Below are 13,554 nucleotides of genomic sequence, written 5' to 3' on the forward strand. Positions count from 1 at the left end.
CTGTTCCGTGATACTGAGACACTGACTTACTACTGACTTGGGCAGCTACACAGCTAAAGTTTAAATAAAAGAAAATTAAAATATGAAAATAATCCTTAAGCAAATTTATAGGACTACTAACTAAATTTAGCTGCTACTGAATTCCAACCAAGTTCCTCCTGCTAAAATATGGTATGGGTGGGGAAATGTTTTGAATGTATGACTTTGTTTAGAATATGCCAAATGTAAAACAAAGTCAGGAAATAATTATGGGAAATGTGTCTGTGTGATTTGTTGGAGAACTTCTTAGATGATTCATTTATTACAAAGGCTGAGGTTTTGTAAATGAGATCAGTTTTCATTGATTTTAATGGGAATGTACAAGATTAGAAATGGAAAATACCTCATATCCGTCATAAAGAAAACTTTCCTCTTAATGATGGAACATAATTATTCAATTGTTTTTACACTAAGTAAGGAATAAAACATGACATGGCATGCTATAATAGAAAATGAGGTGGTGTGTTACAACCCCAAAGTTGATTATTTTCTAACAGCAGCATGTTATTTCTCTTATACCACACCAGTTGCCAACAGTTTTAATTTATTAATGAACAGGATGTCATACTGTTTAACCTTCTTTTCTTTTGGGAAATAACACTGCTTTTAGTCAAAGTGTAAGATTATGTGAGGCGTCTGCCATACAAGTGTCTGTGAAAAAGAGTTGGCACTACTGTCCGAACCGTGCTGTTCAAGAAAAATAATCAACACCTTCTGGCCCATCGGATTTGAGAATTCAACAGCGCTGTGGTATAAACACATTATCCAATTCCTGAAACTTTATCATGTTGAATCTTGTATTTCCTTTATTAAATATTTCACAACCTTACCTACACTGAATGATTACAAAATGTTACCTGTTGTCAAATATGGACATTTATCAATATACAAAGTCCTTTGCAAGGGCAAACCCAAACAAAACACAGAAAGGTTGATTCTTTTAAGCAGTCCTTATGAAAATTCGTGTTTCAAGGTAAGCTGGAAAGAACAGAGTTCTTTTTGCTGAGAGACAAAAGCATTACTTAATTGTTTGTGCCCGTTAACTGTTGCACATCACAAGTCCATTTACAATACAGGTGGGAAAATATATATGTATATATATATATATATGTATATAAATGTACTGTATGCAGTGTATATATAATGATTATATTCTACTGCCACATGAAAAACAAACAGATTTCTCGTAAGTATAAAAAAATAAATTAAAACGATTTCACAAACACTATTAACAGATGTCGGTTTCAGTATACAGTTCTGTTACTCAGAAAGAGAGGTTCATAGTCCCAAGCAGAAGGAAGGTGCCCATAAACAATATATATATATTTAAAAAAAAAAAAAAAAAAAAAAAAAAAAAAAAAAAAAAAAAAAACTGAAGAGAAAAGCAAAACAAAACCCTAAACTTGAGTGCGGACAAGGAGAGAGCTAAAAGAGTTTTAAAAGAATTTTAAGCACTGACAGGTGACCAGTTGCTGTTAAACCATGGGTGTGGCAGTGCACTCACACACACATGGGTCTTGCAGTAGAGGGGATATTATATAGTGCTTGATCTACTGACGCATCACACCTTGTACTCAAAGGTAAGATCCGGAAATCTACACTGCTGAAGAGAAGGGGCTGGCAAAAGGGACAGGAAGTTCACAATGGTGTATGGGTGTATAGGTCATCCTTCAGCTAAATAATAGCATAGAATAATAGCTAAGGAAAATGTCTCTTCAAAAACCCAAAGTTATTCTTACACTCTGAGAAGGTTTTAAAATGAATGTTTTAAATATTTATTCCATTTGGTTTTAAAATAGACATATTTATATAGATTTTTTTTAAATCCTCCCTCACCATATCTCCTTGATGTATTCCCTCCCAACCATATCCCCAGCCCATATAAATTCCTGTGAATACTGAGACGTGGTGTTAAGGTGCCCCATGCTGGCTTTACCATCAGAGCTGCAGGTTCAAGTTCACTGACAGAAAGGTGAGGCAGTAGGGTCGAAGCCTTTGAAAACGTCCTTTAAGGAGGCGTTGTCCTGTTCAGCAGTGTCTGGCTGTGCTGGGCTGTTGCCACCAAACGGGCTGCCTGTGCCGCTTGGCTTGCTAGCTTGCTTCACCATGCTGAAAAGAGTGGAGACAGGAAGGTTGTGGACTCCTGCTGGTGGTTCTGTAGCTCCGGCAGTGCCCTGAGGATTCTGAGAGGAACCTCCTGTGGTGGGAGCTCCTCCTACACCTCCTGCGTTGGGTGAGGGCGAAGGCTTGGGCCGAGGTCGGTTGTAGCTGTTGTAACGGTCAGTGGTTTGCTCGCTGCTGCTTTTCTCAGGTTCGGGCTGGTCCAGGGCTGATTTTCTGACAAACAATGGCTCTTTGGACTTTGGCTTTGCCGTAGAGGCCACACTGTCACTGGCTTTTGTCTCAGTTGTCGTCGTGGTAACCTCTGAATTCTCTGGTTTTTCTGAACTCTGTGTGCGTGGATCATACAGACTGATACTACTCAGGACACTGCTGCCAGACCCTGAAGTACCCCCTGTACCCCCTCGCCCTGCTCCTCCCACTGAGAATAGACGAGGGTCATAGGGCGCAATAGTGTGTGTGGGCGAGGCTGGAGCAGCAGGTCCAGAAGATGCAGAGGTTTGCGAAGAAGCAGGTTCTGTGGGCTGCTTTAGAGCAGATTTCTGTGGTTGAAGCCGAGGGTCTGTGACCTTGCGGGCCATGCGAGGGTCCACTGGCTTTTCAGCTGGGACGGGTGCAGGAGGAACCCCAGATGAAGAGGTTTGTGAAGGACTGGAAGAAGAGGCGTTAACAGTCTTAAGTATACGAGAGAGAAGCTCAAAGTCTGGTAGAGAGGACGAGGATTGGCTGGGCGGTTCGGCAGAGGGCGCCGAGGCAGGCAGAGGCGTTGAAATAGCTGTATGGAGCTGTTGCTGGGCACGGGAGAGCCGCGGATCTATGGTTGCAACGGGAGGGATACCTGGGGGCAGTGGGAGAAAGTCTTGCTTGGGGATGGGGATGGGAATTAGGTCTTCAGGACTCCAAAGCACAGCCTTAGCAAATGAAGGCTTGTTCAGCACCAGATCTTTCTTGATGTGGCTGAACTGCTGGAGCTGTGAACGCGGGTCTCGCAAAGCCATGCCCATTAAGGGATCCAGTGGTATAGGGACAGGCTTATCCCTCAGCATTCTCTCTCCCTCCTCTTCCTCAGTAGCAGCAGGAGCAAGGGGTGGTGGTTTATACACTAGTGGGGGCTCAGGTTTGGACGTAGCAGCCTGACGTGCAAGTCGTGGGTCTGTGGGAGCAGAGGAGGATGGAGGAGAGGAGAGATTAGTCTCTGAAACCTGGGAAGGGTCGGCGTTACGTGATAAGCGAGGGTCTCGAGCCAGCCTGGGGTCAGCTGGTCTGCTGGGCACCGGAGCAGGCTGAGCCTTCTGTAGACGGGGGTCGCTGGGAGCACCTTCAGGTTTCAAGGGCCCTTGGGCTTGGCTTTGCTGCCGTAAAGTTTTCAGGATTGACGTGACACTGCCACCACCGTCTTCATCTTCACTAGAATACCAATTTGCTGAATCTCCTAAAAGACAAAGGCAATAGCATGCATGAAAAAAAAATTGAGGTTTAGCATCTAAATTGCCAGAGGGACACTAGCATTTATACTAGAGCTTGATAGTCTCTTGTCCTATTCCTACATAAACAATGTTCAAATCTTATGAATGACCAATACTGCCATCTAGTGAGAGAACATAAGACATAAGTTCCATAAGACAAACCAGAGAATGTTTACAATCTTTAGAGGCCTTGGATAGGGTCATGCAGAGAACTGTGTCCTGGAGATATTTCCTGCCCAGAACTAGCCTCTCCACCATAAAAAAACAGTACAGTTGTTTACATATAGGGAACTGACTGATATATCAGCTGGCTGAAAAAACTGAACTTTTTTTTTATACCAGCATTGGTGGCATTCACACTGATAAAGCACTTTTTGAAAATTCTGTCTGAATGTAACATGGTTACTTATAATGTGACCTAATCTGCCATATTTCTGACCACGATAAATTTATACAATATAAAATTAATAATTTAGCAGAATCCTTAAAATCAGTAACACTATTCCATAATTTGCTAACAGTCAGAAAATGGTACTTTCATATCTGATGTATGCTGGTCTAAATGTACCACAGCTGTATTTCAGCTGAGCATAGCTATAGAGGCAAAGGTATTTAATGCTAATAAAACTGTATAATCTGTATTTGGTCACATAACTTGTAAAAACCAGGACACTGTTGTGCATGTCTGGATTACTCCCATATCTAGGTTGCTTTAAACAGACTGTGTTCAAGTAACTACTGTGATATACTATGTGTAATCTTCTATAAAGATATACACTAAGTGTGGCAGAAAAATGTGAAGTGGTACCTTCGTTGTCCCGCTCTGGTCCTCCTTCAGCTAGCCTCCTGGCCCTCTCCTCTTCTTCTTGCTGCTTCTGTTGGATCCTCATAAACAGCACGCGCTGAGCTGGCGGCAAAAAGTCTGGCACCGTTATTCCAGACTGATTAGTTGAGCCTCCATTAGATGGGCCCTCCATATTGCCAGAATTCTGATTTCCTGAGGATGTCTCACTAAAGTTTCCACCAGATCCTGCCATGTAGCCATCGCCTATGTCAGGAGACAAAAAAATAACCATGATATACTAAAAAACCCAAGTAGCAAACTCCTATCACAGTAATATAATCTCCTAATATCCACAATCAAAAATTCTAAGTCATATTTTGCCTCTTGATCATATGTTTCTGGTTTCCAGAAAAAAAAAATAGCTCACCCTCTCCACCTCCCCCTTCTTTTCCTATGCTTTGCTGCTGGTAGAAATTGTCATAAAAATTACGAGCAGAACCACCCCCAGGTGGTATTGGAGGTCCTTCTCCTGGGCCAAAGCTCTGCATCATTCCTGGCGGGCCTTGGTTCATGTTTGGTGGGCCCATGGGTGGCAGATCATGAGGCCCATTTGGCGCCATGTGACCAGGTGGTGGTCCACCAGGGAAACGAGGTGGAGGTCCACCTGGAGGACATGCAGGTGGGCCTTGAGTTCCCACAGCACCTGTAGCAGCAGTGCCAGGATTTGGACCTCTAAAAAGAGATACATACACTGGTAAGCATTTTCTAAAAACATAAGTGAATAAAAATCTACATTTATTTAAGTGTCCAACTTGTAACAATTGGTTCATAACTGTTGGAGGAAACTACAAGTGGACAGTAGTTATAACAAAGAAGAAGGAGCAACCTGACGCCTAGTTTTTGCGCTAGTTGTCCAGTGGGTTTCACGACAATCTCGAACAAGGATGGGATCTTCTTTCCCGTGTTACCCCCACAGGGAGGTGGTGGACCAATGGCTGGTGGAGCCGGGCCATGGTTTGGTGAGCCCTGGAAAGATCCTCCTTCGGGGCAGGGGGGAGGTGGTCCCTCATGCCCTGGTAGTGGTGCAGTGCCTGGGCATGAGGAACCATTAGAAGGTATACTGCCATGCTGTGGCCCTGGTGCCCCAAAGTCCACAGGAGTCGAAGAATCTGTTGGGCCAGGCCTTGGTGGTGTGGGTAGCAATCCCACACCAGGTGGGGGTTTGGGGAGGGGATTGATGCCTTGTTTCTTCAGCTCCTCCACTTCCTTCTCATCCTCAGCACCGGCTTCAGCATCCTCAGCCAACATCTGTAATAATATTAAACCTCACAGCTTGAAAAGGCATGTGATGGGAGAACAAGAGCATACATTTTTTTCTATTAACAAGAGACATGCTTACCTTATCTAGCAGTTCTTTTGTGTCTTCTGATAGAGGTTCATGAGAGAACATACAGTCATCTCCATTTACACAGTTGCCTGTAGTGTGGAACAGCTTGCAGGGGAAGTCACGTGCTGCTGAGTTAAGGAATGATCTGCACCAGCCTAAGCATTATACTCTCCTATTAAGCAATACTCTAAATTATTAAGATCGGAGTTGGAAGAGCAATACAAGTCACAAAATTGTAACTGCTTTTTTAAGAGACAAAATCTTGCTGATTAGTCTATTACCAATTGGCACAACCAGTCATTTATGATGGATGGTCGGTTCACCTCAAAAAAAAGCCTGTAAAGGATATCATGCATGTAAGGACAATTTTCAGCCCGAGCACAGAACCCAGTGATATAGAACTTGCAGAGTTCTTTCTTCTTGGGCAACTCAATGTCATGACTGAAGTTGCAATGTTCCCCCTGTTAATCATTTATTAAAGAATAAGCACAATAATAACTTTCACAATTGAAGACAAGCATGTATTTTGGTAATGATATTTATGTTTAAATACTTATACAATGTTCGTAATTATTAAACTCCATAATCCAAAATCACACACATTAAGTAGTCTTACCCAGGTACATCGACCTTCAATGTAGTACTTGCAAATGGCCTTGCCCTTCTTGTCCTGCCCATGCTTCTCCTGCTCATGCTTCCTCTGGCCACCGGATCCATCCTACAGAATACACAGTTCATTTCACTCTGCAGCTATTATGAAGAGTGGATGGCCTAGTGCCAAGTTCCAATTATTAACATATCCAAGCTTACTAATCAGCTTGAGATACACATATTTTTAGATATTTAAAATGCTTCATGATGTGTAATTGATTCATTATCTTGCGTACAAATTTTCTGCCAATTCAAACACCCCGACACAACACTGACTGTGAATTATTATTACATGATTGTCAGGGTAAGAGCTTCGGGAAATCAGAGTCTAGAGTATTTTTCCCTGACGCAGTAATATATTTTTTAAAATTCTAACCAAAAAAAATGTTAAAAAATCCTGGGCACTCTACCTTCAGCTAAATCTACTGGGGAGGTTTGGTAATAAAGGAGCATATACTAGATAATTAGACAAAGATTAGATACCCTTCAAATAACAGCGCAGTGTGTAGCACACAATGTCACCAAAGATGTAGCTGGATGTACTTGCCAGACCTGTTTGTGCCTTTCAGGTAGTGTGAAGTGTAAGACATGTAAAAAGCCTTTTTTGTAAACTGTGCTGTGTGTAATTAGGACTGGGCGCTGTGTGTATTTCTTACCCCCATATCCATATCTCCACTGTTGTCATCATCATGGCCTTGGTCTCCTCCACGACCCCTCCCTCGATTCCTTCCCCGGCCACGGTTCATGCCTCTACCCCCCTTCCCCCGTCCTCGACCTCGGCCGCCTTTACCACCTAAAAATAAATCATTCAGCAGACAACACGTTTTTGTTAATCTATAAAACATCATAAAAAAGATTCAACAGGGTGATGTACTGTCTTAAACTCACCGCGCCCTCTGTCTTTGGATTTCCTGTACTGGTTCAATTCTTTTGAGTAATCATCATAATCATCATCGCCCATGTCATAGTCATCATCGCCATACTGTAAAAGGTAAAGGCAAATTACAAATATATCTGTCAATTTGCAAACAGTTACTAGATCATAACACCAAACGATCAAATCATCTGAAAGCTGGAACTAACCTCCATCTCATCTCCATACATGCCATCCCCGTCATCATTCTCGCCTCCCATTTTACCTCGTCCTCTACCTCGCATTCCACCTCTACCCCCACGGCCCCGCATTCCTCCTCTGCCTCGGCCTCTCTGGTTTTTCATTCGGCCTTTAAGACCTGCACAGACAACGTTATGACAAAGTTATCATTAATATCAAACTGACGTGATTTTTGCACAAGGCATAGGAAACAGTGAGAGATGCATCTGTATTCTGCCACTGGAGCATTAGTGTGTACCTCTGCCACGCTGGCTGCCTGGTCCACCTCCACCACCTTCTTTGGCCTTGCGGTACTGGTTAAGCTCCTTGGTGAAGTCATCATAGTCATCATCACCCATGTCCTCATCCTCCTCACCCTCATAGTTCTCATCATCATACTCATCGTAGCCACCATACCCCTGTTTGTCCATTTTCATGTAGCTGCCTTTCTTTGACATAGGTCCTCCATGTCCTGAGGGAGGTGCAGGACCGTAGCCTCCATGAGACTGGAACATGGATAACACATTCAGATTACATTCAATTCACTGAATGTAATGTAAAATTCACTAAAATTTTAGCATCCATCAGAAAATTAACTAATATGTGTTGTTGGTTTGTTGCAGTTGTGTTTATAAGCAGAACTCAATACTAAGTGAAATATATGCATTCAGATAAACCTGTACAACCACTGTGTGCCGGGCTGATGCTGGTCAACAGCAGCACTTTAACATATACAACATATACATATACTTTTGGGGCTGGACAGTTCTTTATATAAACTGACAAACGCATTTCGTTTCCCCTCCATTTTCCTCAAAACTTACATGAATACATAAAGAATTGTCCAGACTGTCTCCTATTGGCTGATAAAAAATTCAACTCAGGTGAACTTTTTTTTTTTTTTAAACAGATGATGGACCATATATATTTTTTAATGCATATGCATCTATGTGTGTGTGCTATCCATCAACGCATTGCTCTCGTTAAAATCAATAGCAATAGTACTTTTTCTTTTTTTTTTTAAAAAAAAAAAAGATACCAAAAAATTCTTTTAAACATGACTTTAATCTACATGTATACATGCACACAAATTATACATGTAGATATTCTTAAATTACTTTAAGGAATATGATTTGAATAGGAAAAAGTATTACACTCACTGAGGGTGGGTACTGAGGGCTGTATTCCCGATACTTCCTTTTCTCACTAGGACTGTAGTCAGATTCATCACTGTAGTCTGAGTGATCATCACTAGAAGAGGCATGACGCTAAACCACACAAATCAAACTCTGTGTCAGAATCTTAACAAATGCCTTTGAACACAAAATTATCTCTCTCTGACACATACACACCTTGTGTTTTGATCTGCGTCTCTTTCTGGATCTCCGCTTTTCCTTCTCCCTCTCTCTGTCTCTATCTCTCTCTTTCTTCCTTTTCTTCTTGCGACGGTGGGCTTTCTCATCATCTGACTCGCTGCCGTGCCGCTCCTTTCCACGGCTGGGCTTCTCCTCGGGCTCTTGTCCCTCAGTGCTGGGCATTTCCACATCACCGCCATCATCCTCCAGCTCCCCCTCTTCCAGCTCTTCATCCTCTTGTCTGTAAAGTTCAAACATCAGAACTGATGAATTAAATGTGCCTACATAGATAAAACATAAAGAACCTCCAAATGTAATATTAAGTCTTTATTGACTGGACACTCAAAAAGAGTGGTTTGAAATGTTTTGTAAAAAGTACAATGTCAGGTGTTTTGACCTCCATTCCATATATTTTGCAAAGTCATGGGTTTGTGAAACTGATTTACAGTACATATAGTTACGTCCAAAATTTATCAACTTATTAGATGTCTTAACACTTCAACACATAATAACCTACAGATCTGCATGATATTATGGGGATTCCAGTCTATGAGTGCTGGACCGCACAACCCTGATCACAGTTTTAAAGAAATAACTACACTGTCTCTCTCTGCATGGACCAAAGCCACTAAATATACATTTATGGCATTTGGCAGATGCCCTTATCCAAAGCGACTTACAATTATAATCTTTATACAACTGAGCAGTTGAGGGTTAAAGGGCCCAGCAGTGGCAGCTTGGCGGTCCTGGGATTTGAACTTTCAACCTTCCGATCAGAAGTCCAGTGTCTTAACCACTGAGCTATGAACAACATGTAACCTAACCAGACCTTAACCAGGCCTCTGAAACAACACAATTCACTAAAGAGCAATCTGCTAAAAACCATCCTAGCACCAGGCTGGGACAGGGTACTGAAAAAACAGGAAGAGCTCTATTTAAACAAGAGACATGTGCATCTACTGGACCTACTAGAAATGAGATGCTGCAACTTAATTGTGTAATATTCCTACAAGTTTTGGATATTCTAGGAAACAATTTTACTAACAATGTGACGAAATAATTAATTGTGCAATAGTTTTTGTCTATTCTTTCGCAATTTTTGTAGTTTTTACTGTTTAAATTTTAGTATTCATGTCACTGGAACTTGAGGCTTGACAATTTTACATTAAGTGTACCTGTATGCAAAATCAGACTTGTGACATTTTTCCTTAGAACGTGGGTTAAATTGGGATAAGTCTGCTTAATGTCAACCACATACTGTATATGACTGTGTTCAAAAATTAAACACATTTTACCCATAGGCTACCACAAATAGGGGAAACTGATCTCTTGGATAATTGCACAACACTGACTATGAAGTGGACTCCTTGTACTGTGTCCACATACTATAGCAGTGAGGGCCTGGTGCTCAGCTGTCAGGTCATGAGCTGAACTCCAATTTCACAGTCATAGTCACATGACCCTTATCTGCCTTCATATTAGTGTGCAAAGGAAATACTCTAAACTCAGCTTAATTTTTCAGTTTCCAAAGTCATGTGGGAGATGGAGACATAATCAAAAATAAAAGGATTACATTCTTGCTGGCCATTTTAACATCATGTAATGCAACATAAACGTGTCATCATATCCTTAGCACAAGTAATATGAGGACAACTGAGCTTATTCGACCATGCAGTGAGTGACAAGACAGCTGAGAAATCAGGTCACCCTCTAGCAAAAGCTATAAACAACCCAGAACACTGTGAGCCATTTCTTAATATTGCAATCTAATGAAGTTATAAAAGGTATATGATATCTAACCAAACAGAAACAACGCTGAAACCACTCAAGGCAACTAAAATTACGGCCTGTACCAATGCTGGGACCTGAAACTGTTCACCTAAAAGCAACAGTACTGAAAATTTAGCTATAGTTTTTGGACTCTGACAGCTAGAAAGGGGCTGAAATTTTGCATGATGTACCTCATTGGATTTGGGAAACAGTGAAATTAGTGAAACTTGTGTTTTAGTTGACGTTTAGGACCTTGAATGCTTTTGAGACATTGGGAAGGAACTCAAAAAAGTGTTTGTGAAGATGCACTAATTTTCTGAAGGACAAACTCATCCTAATAGAAGTAAAAGCAATTTTCTTGTCGAATAACAGTTATTTCCTGGTTTAATTCTTTGGTTTAACCTGGTTAATCATTATTCTTTGGTTTAATCATTATTCTCTGGTTTAACCTGGTTTAATAATTATTCTCTTGTTTAATCGTTATCTTTGGTTTAATGTGGTTTAATCATTATTCTTTGGTTTAATCTGGTTTAATCATTATTCTCTGGTTTGATCACATATAGCCATCGTTATGAACAATAAAAAAATAAAATTTTTTGTAAAAGCTTTTTAATACCGAACGTTTCCCTGAATTTAAAGTTTTTTGAAGAACAAATGTCAATAAAAGTGTTGTAAACCTACACTATATGCTGTAATTGACTGGCTAGCTAGCTATTAGTAGTCATTTTAAGTTTTTCCTTTTTATTTTTTCGGTTTTCTATGCATATTGAAATGTGCCTTTTGTATACAAACCAGGTTTTAAAATGACGCCACTCGAGTGTAAAAACAGTGCGCAACGCCTAAGCTATTCAGCTAAGTGAAGCTAATAAGCTAGCGACGCCAGCCGCTCAGATTAGAGATTATAATGGGTTAAATTTACATAAAATGACGTTTGTTTAATATCCCTGGAAAACCGCACGAGACGAAACCAGAGCAAATTTCACAAACGCGCTACTTATCAGGTCTGTCCTGACTAAGCAAACTATTAGGTATTTAGGAAAGGGGCTATGTTAGCTAACGTAGCAACTGCGCCACTAACCCTAGCGTGTTAGCTACTCTCAGCACTGAGACCCACCAGCAGCTCGCATTAGCTTCCTTCAAGGCCTGGCTACAAGATGCTAGCCTGCGTTAACATACATGGCTAACTATCTAGCGAATTGTATCAGCGACAGTAGTCGTTGTCGTGTTTTTATGGTCGCCGAGCAGTACACATAGGCTGCGGTTTAAATATATATATGATATATATATGAATCACTACCGACAGCTAGTAAGAGATTAAGTGGTTAAGTTCGCCGACGTTGACTTTGATCCGTTTTTCCTTTACTGTGAGGAAGACTGAAATACATGATCGATGTTCTTTGTGTAATGGCCACTTTGGTCCTTCGGTGATGAAAAAGAGCGTCGAAAAATGTCTGGATTTGTAAACACATTTCTGTTTGGAAACAGAATATGTCCGTGATTCGGATCTATGACCTTCCAGATTTGCGCCGTGTTAACGTTTCAAGATGGCGTTCGTTACCTCTGTACTCGTTTCCCAGAAAAAAAGTCGCCTTTAATCCCTTTGAAAGAAAAAAAAAGCAAAATAATACCCATGCTTTTTGTACTTAAAAAGCAAAGGATAAATAAATAGTTGGAGAGAAATATGATATTACTCGACCTTTCGTCAGTGAGAAGGCTGTTGTGTTCGTGGTTGGCTGTTGGGGAGTTTGGATGGACAGTCATGCTTTCCACAGCCATTTCCTCTAACGGACTACAGTTCAGTGCAAAAAATCGACTCAGGATTCAACTGGCTTATGCGTTACTTGACTTTGATCTACTTGTTGATTGATTTTAGGAAGAGTTTCAGTTCATAGCAGTTAAATTCCCATTAACAGTTTCAAAGAGAAACATGCTGAAACGTTCCTGAAGGTCTCTCCGTCCTTACAGTTGCGAGGTGAAATGAAACTCAGTCACTCAAAATGGCGACAGTTCTTCTCCAAAGCGAAGGGGGCGGAGTTACCGAGGATGACGTTTTCACGACCACGGCCGACTTTGTACGAAGTGACTGTAGGGAGGGCGGAGTCTCTCAACATCGAATGTCAACACGCTGTTTGTTTTGTTAATCTGTTAGATATTTTTTAATAGACTGACCTAAGTAAAAACGTTGAAATATGTGACATCATTGTGATTGCCGAGGGTCATTTTTCTCCATTTCAGAATAAAATCTTTTTCAATCCATCACAATAAAACACACATACACACCTATATATATATATATATATATATATATATATATATATATATATATATATATATATATACATATATGTGTGTGTGTGTGTGTATGCTTGGAGTCATGTAAAAGTCATAGTAATAATCATACAGTAAATCACAGAGGCAGACCAAACACAAGTTCACAGACAAACAAAGTTGGTAAACATATACATAATTTATTATTATGTTATTAAATTACAAAATATTACAAAATATTAACAATAGACCTACACATGTCCTGATGCATTTATCCAAAGTGACTTTCAACTGAGACAGGACACAAGCAAGGATAGGAGGATTTAAGATTTAAGATTTGACCTCACAACCTTCTGATCAGTATTCCAAATCTTTAACCACTATTATTAACACTGTCCTTTACTCTATGCTTCACATAAGCTTTGGTTAACTAGTCCTTGAGGACTACAAAGGAGACACTTGCAGCCTTGTTCATTTTATTGAGCATTACATGCTTGCTTTTCAAGAGATCTATGGCTATCATATTCAAAGTCTAGTATAATTAAGCATGCAACATTAAGTACTACACACTTATTACAGCAAGCTATTAAACATAACTTCTGCACATCAGTATTCTTAAA

General features: G+C 40.6%; 1 protein-coding gene across 1 annotated transcript; it reads right to left on the reverse strand.

The window, feature by feature from the left end:
• Positions 1–330: 330 nt before the first annotated feature.
• zc3h4 (zinc finger CCCH-type containing 4) lies at positions 331–12,821 on the reverse strand. The gene is made up of 14 exons (XM_026924309.3): positions 12,363–12,821; positions 8,894–9,137; positions 8,702–8,809; positions 7,801–8,047; positions 7,532–7,680; positions 7,337–7,430; positions 7,105–7,241; positions 6,414–6,515; positions 6,147–6,258; positions 5,810–5,919; positions 5,297–5,718; positions 4,838–5,142; positions 4,435–4,674; positions 331–3,592 (listed from the first exon to the last, which is right to left on the reverse strand). Exons 1-14 carry the CDS (start codon positions 12,440–12,442, stop codon positions 1,998–2,000), a joined length of 3,945 nt encoding a protein of 1,314 aa, XP_026780110.1. The 5' UTR covers positions 12,443–12,821; the 3' UTR covers positions 331–1,997.
• Between the last annotated feature and the right edge of the window lie 733 nt (positions 12,822–13,554).

Source organism: Pangasianodon hypophthalmus, chromosome 14, assembly GCF_027358585.1.
Source record: "Pangasianodon hypophthalmus isolate fPanHyp1 chromosome 14, fPanHyp1.pri, whole genome shotgun sequence".
In the NCBI taxonomy this organism is placed as follows: domain Eukaryota; kingdom Metazoa; phylum Chordata; class Actinopteri; order Siluriformes; family Pangasiidae; genus Pangasianodon; species Pangasianodon hypophthalmus.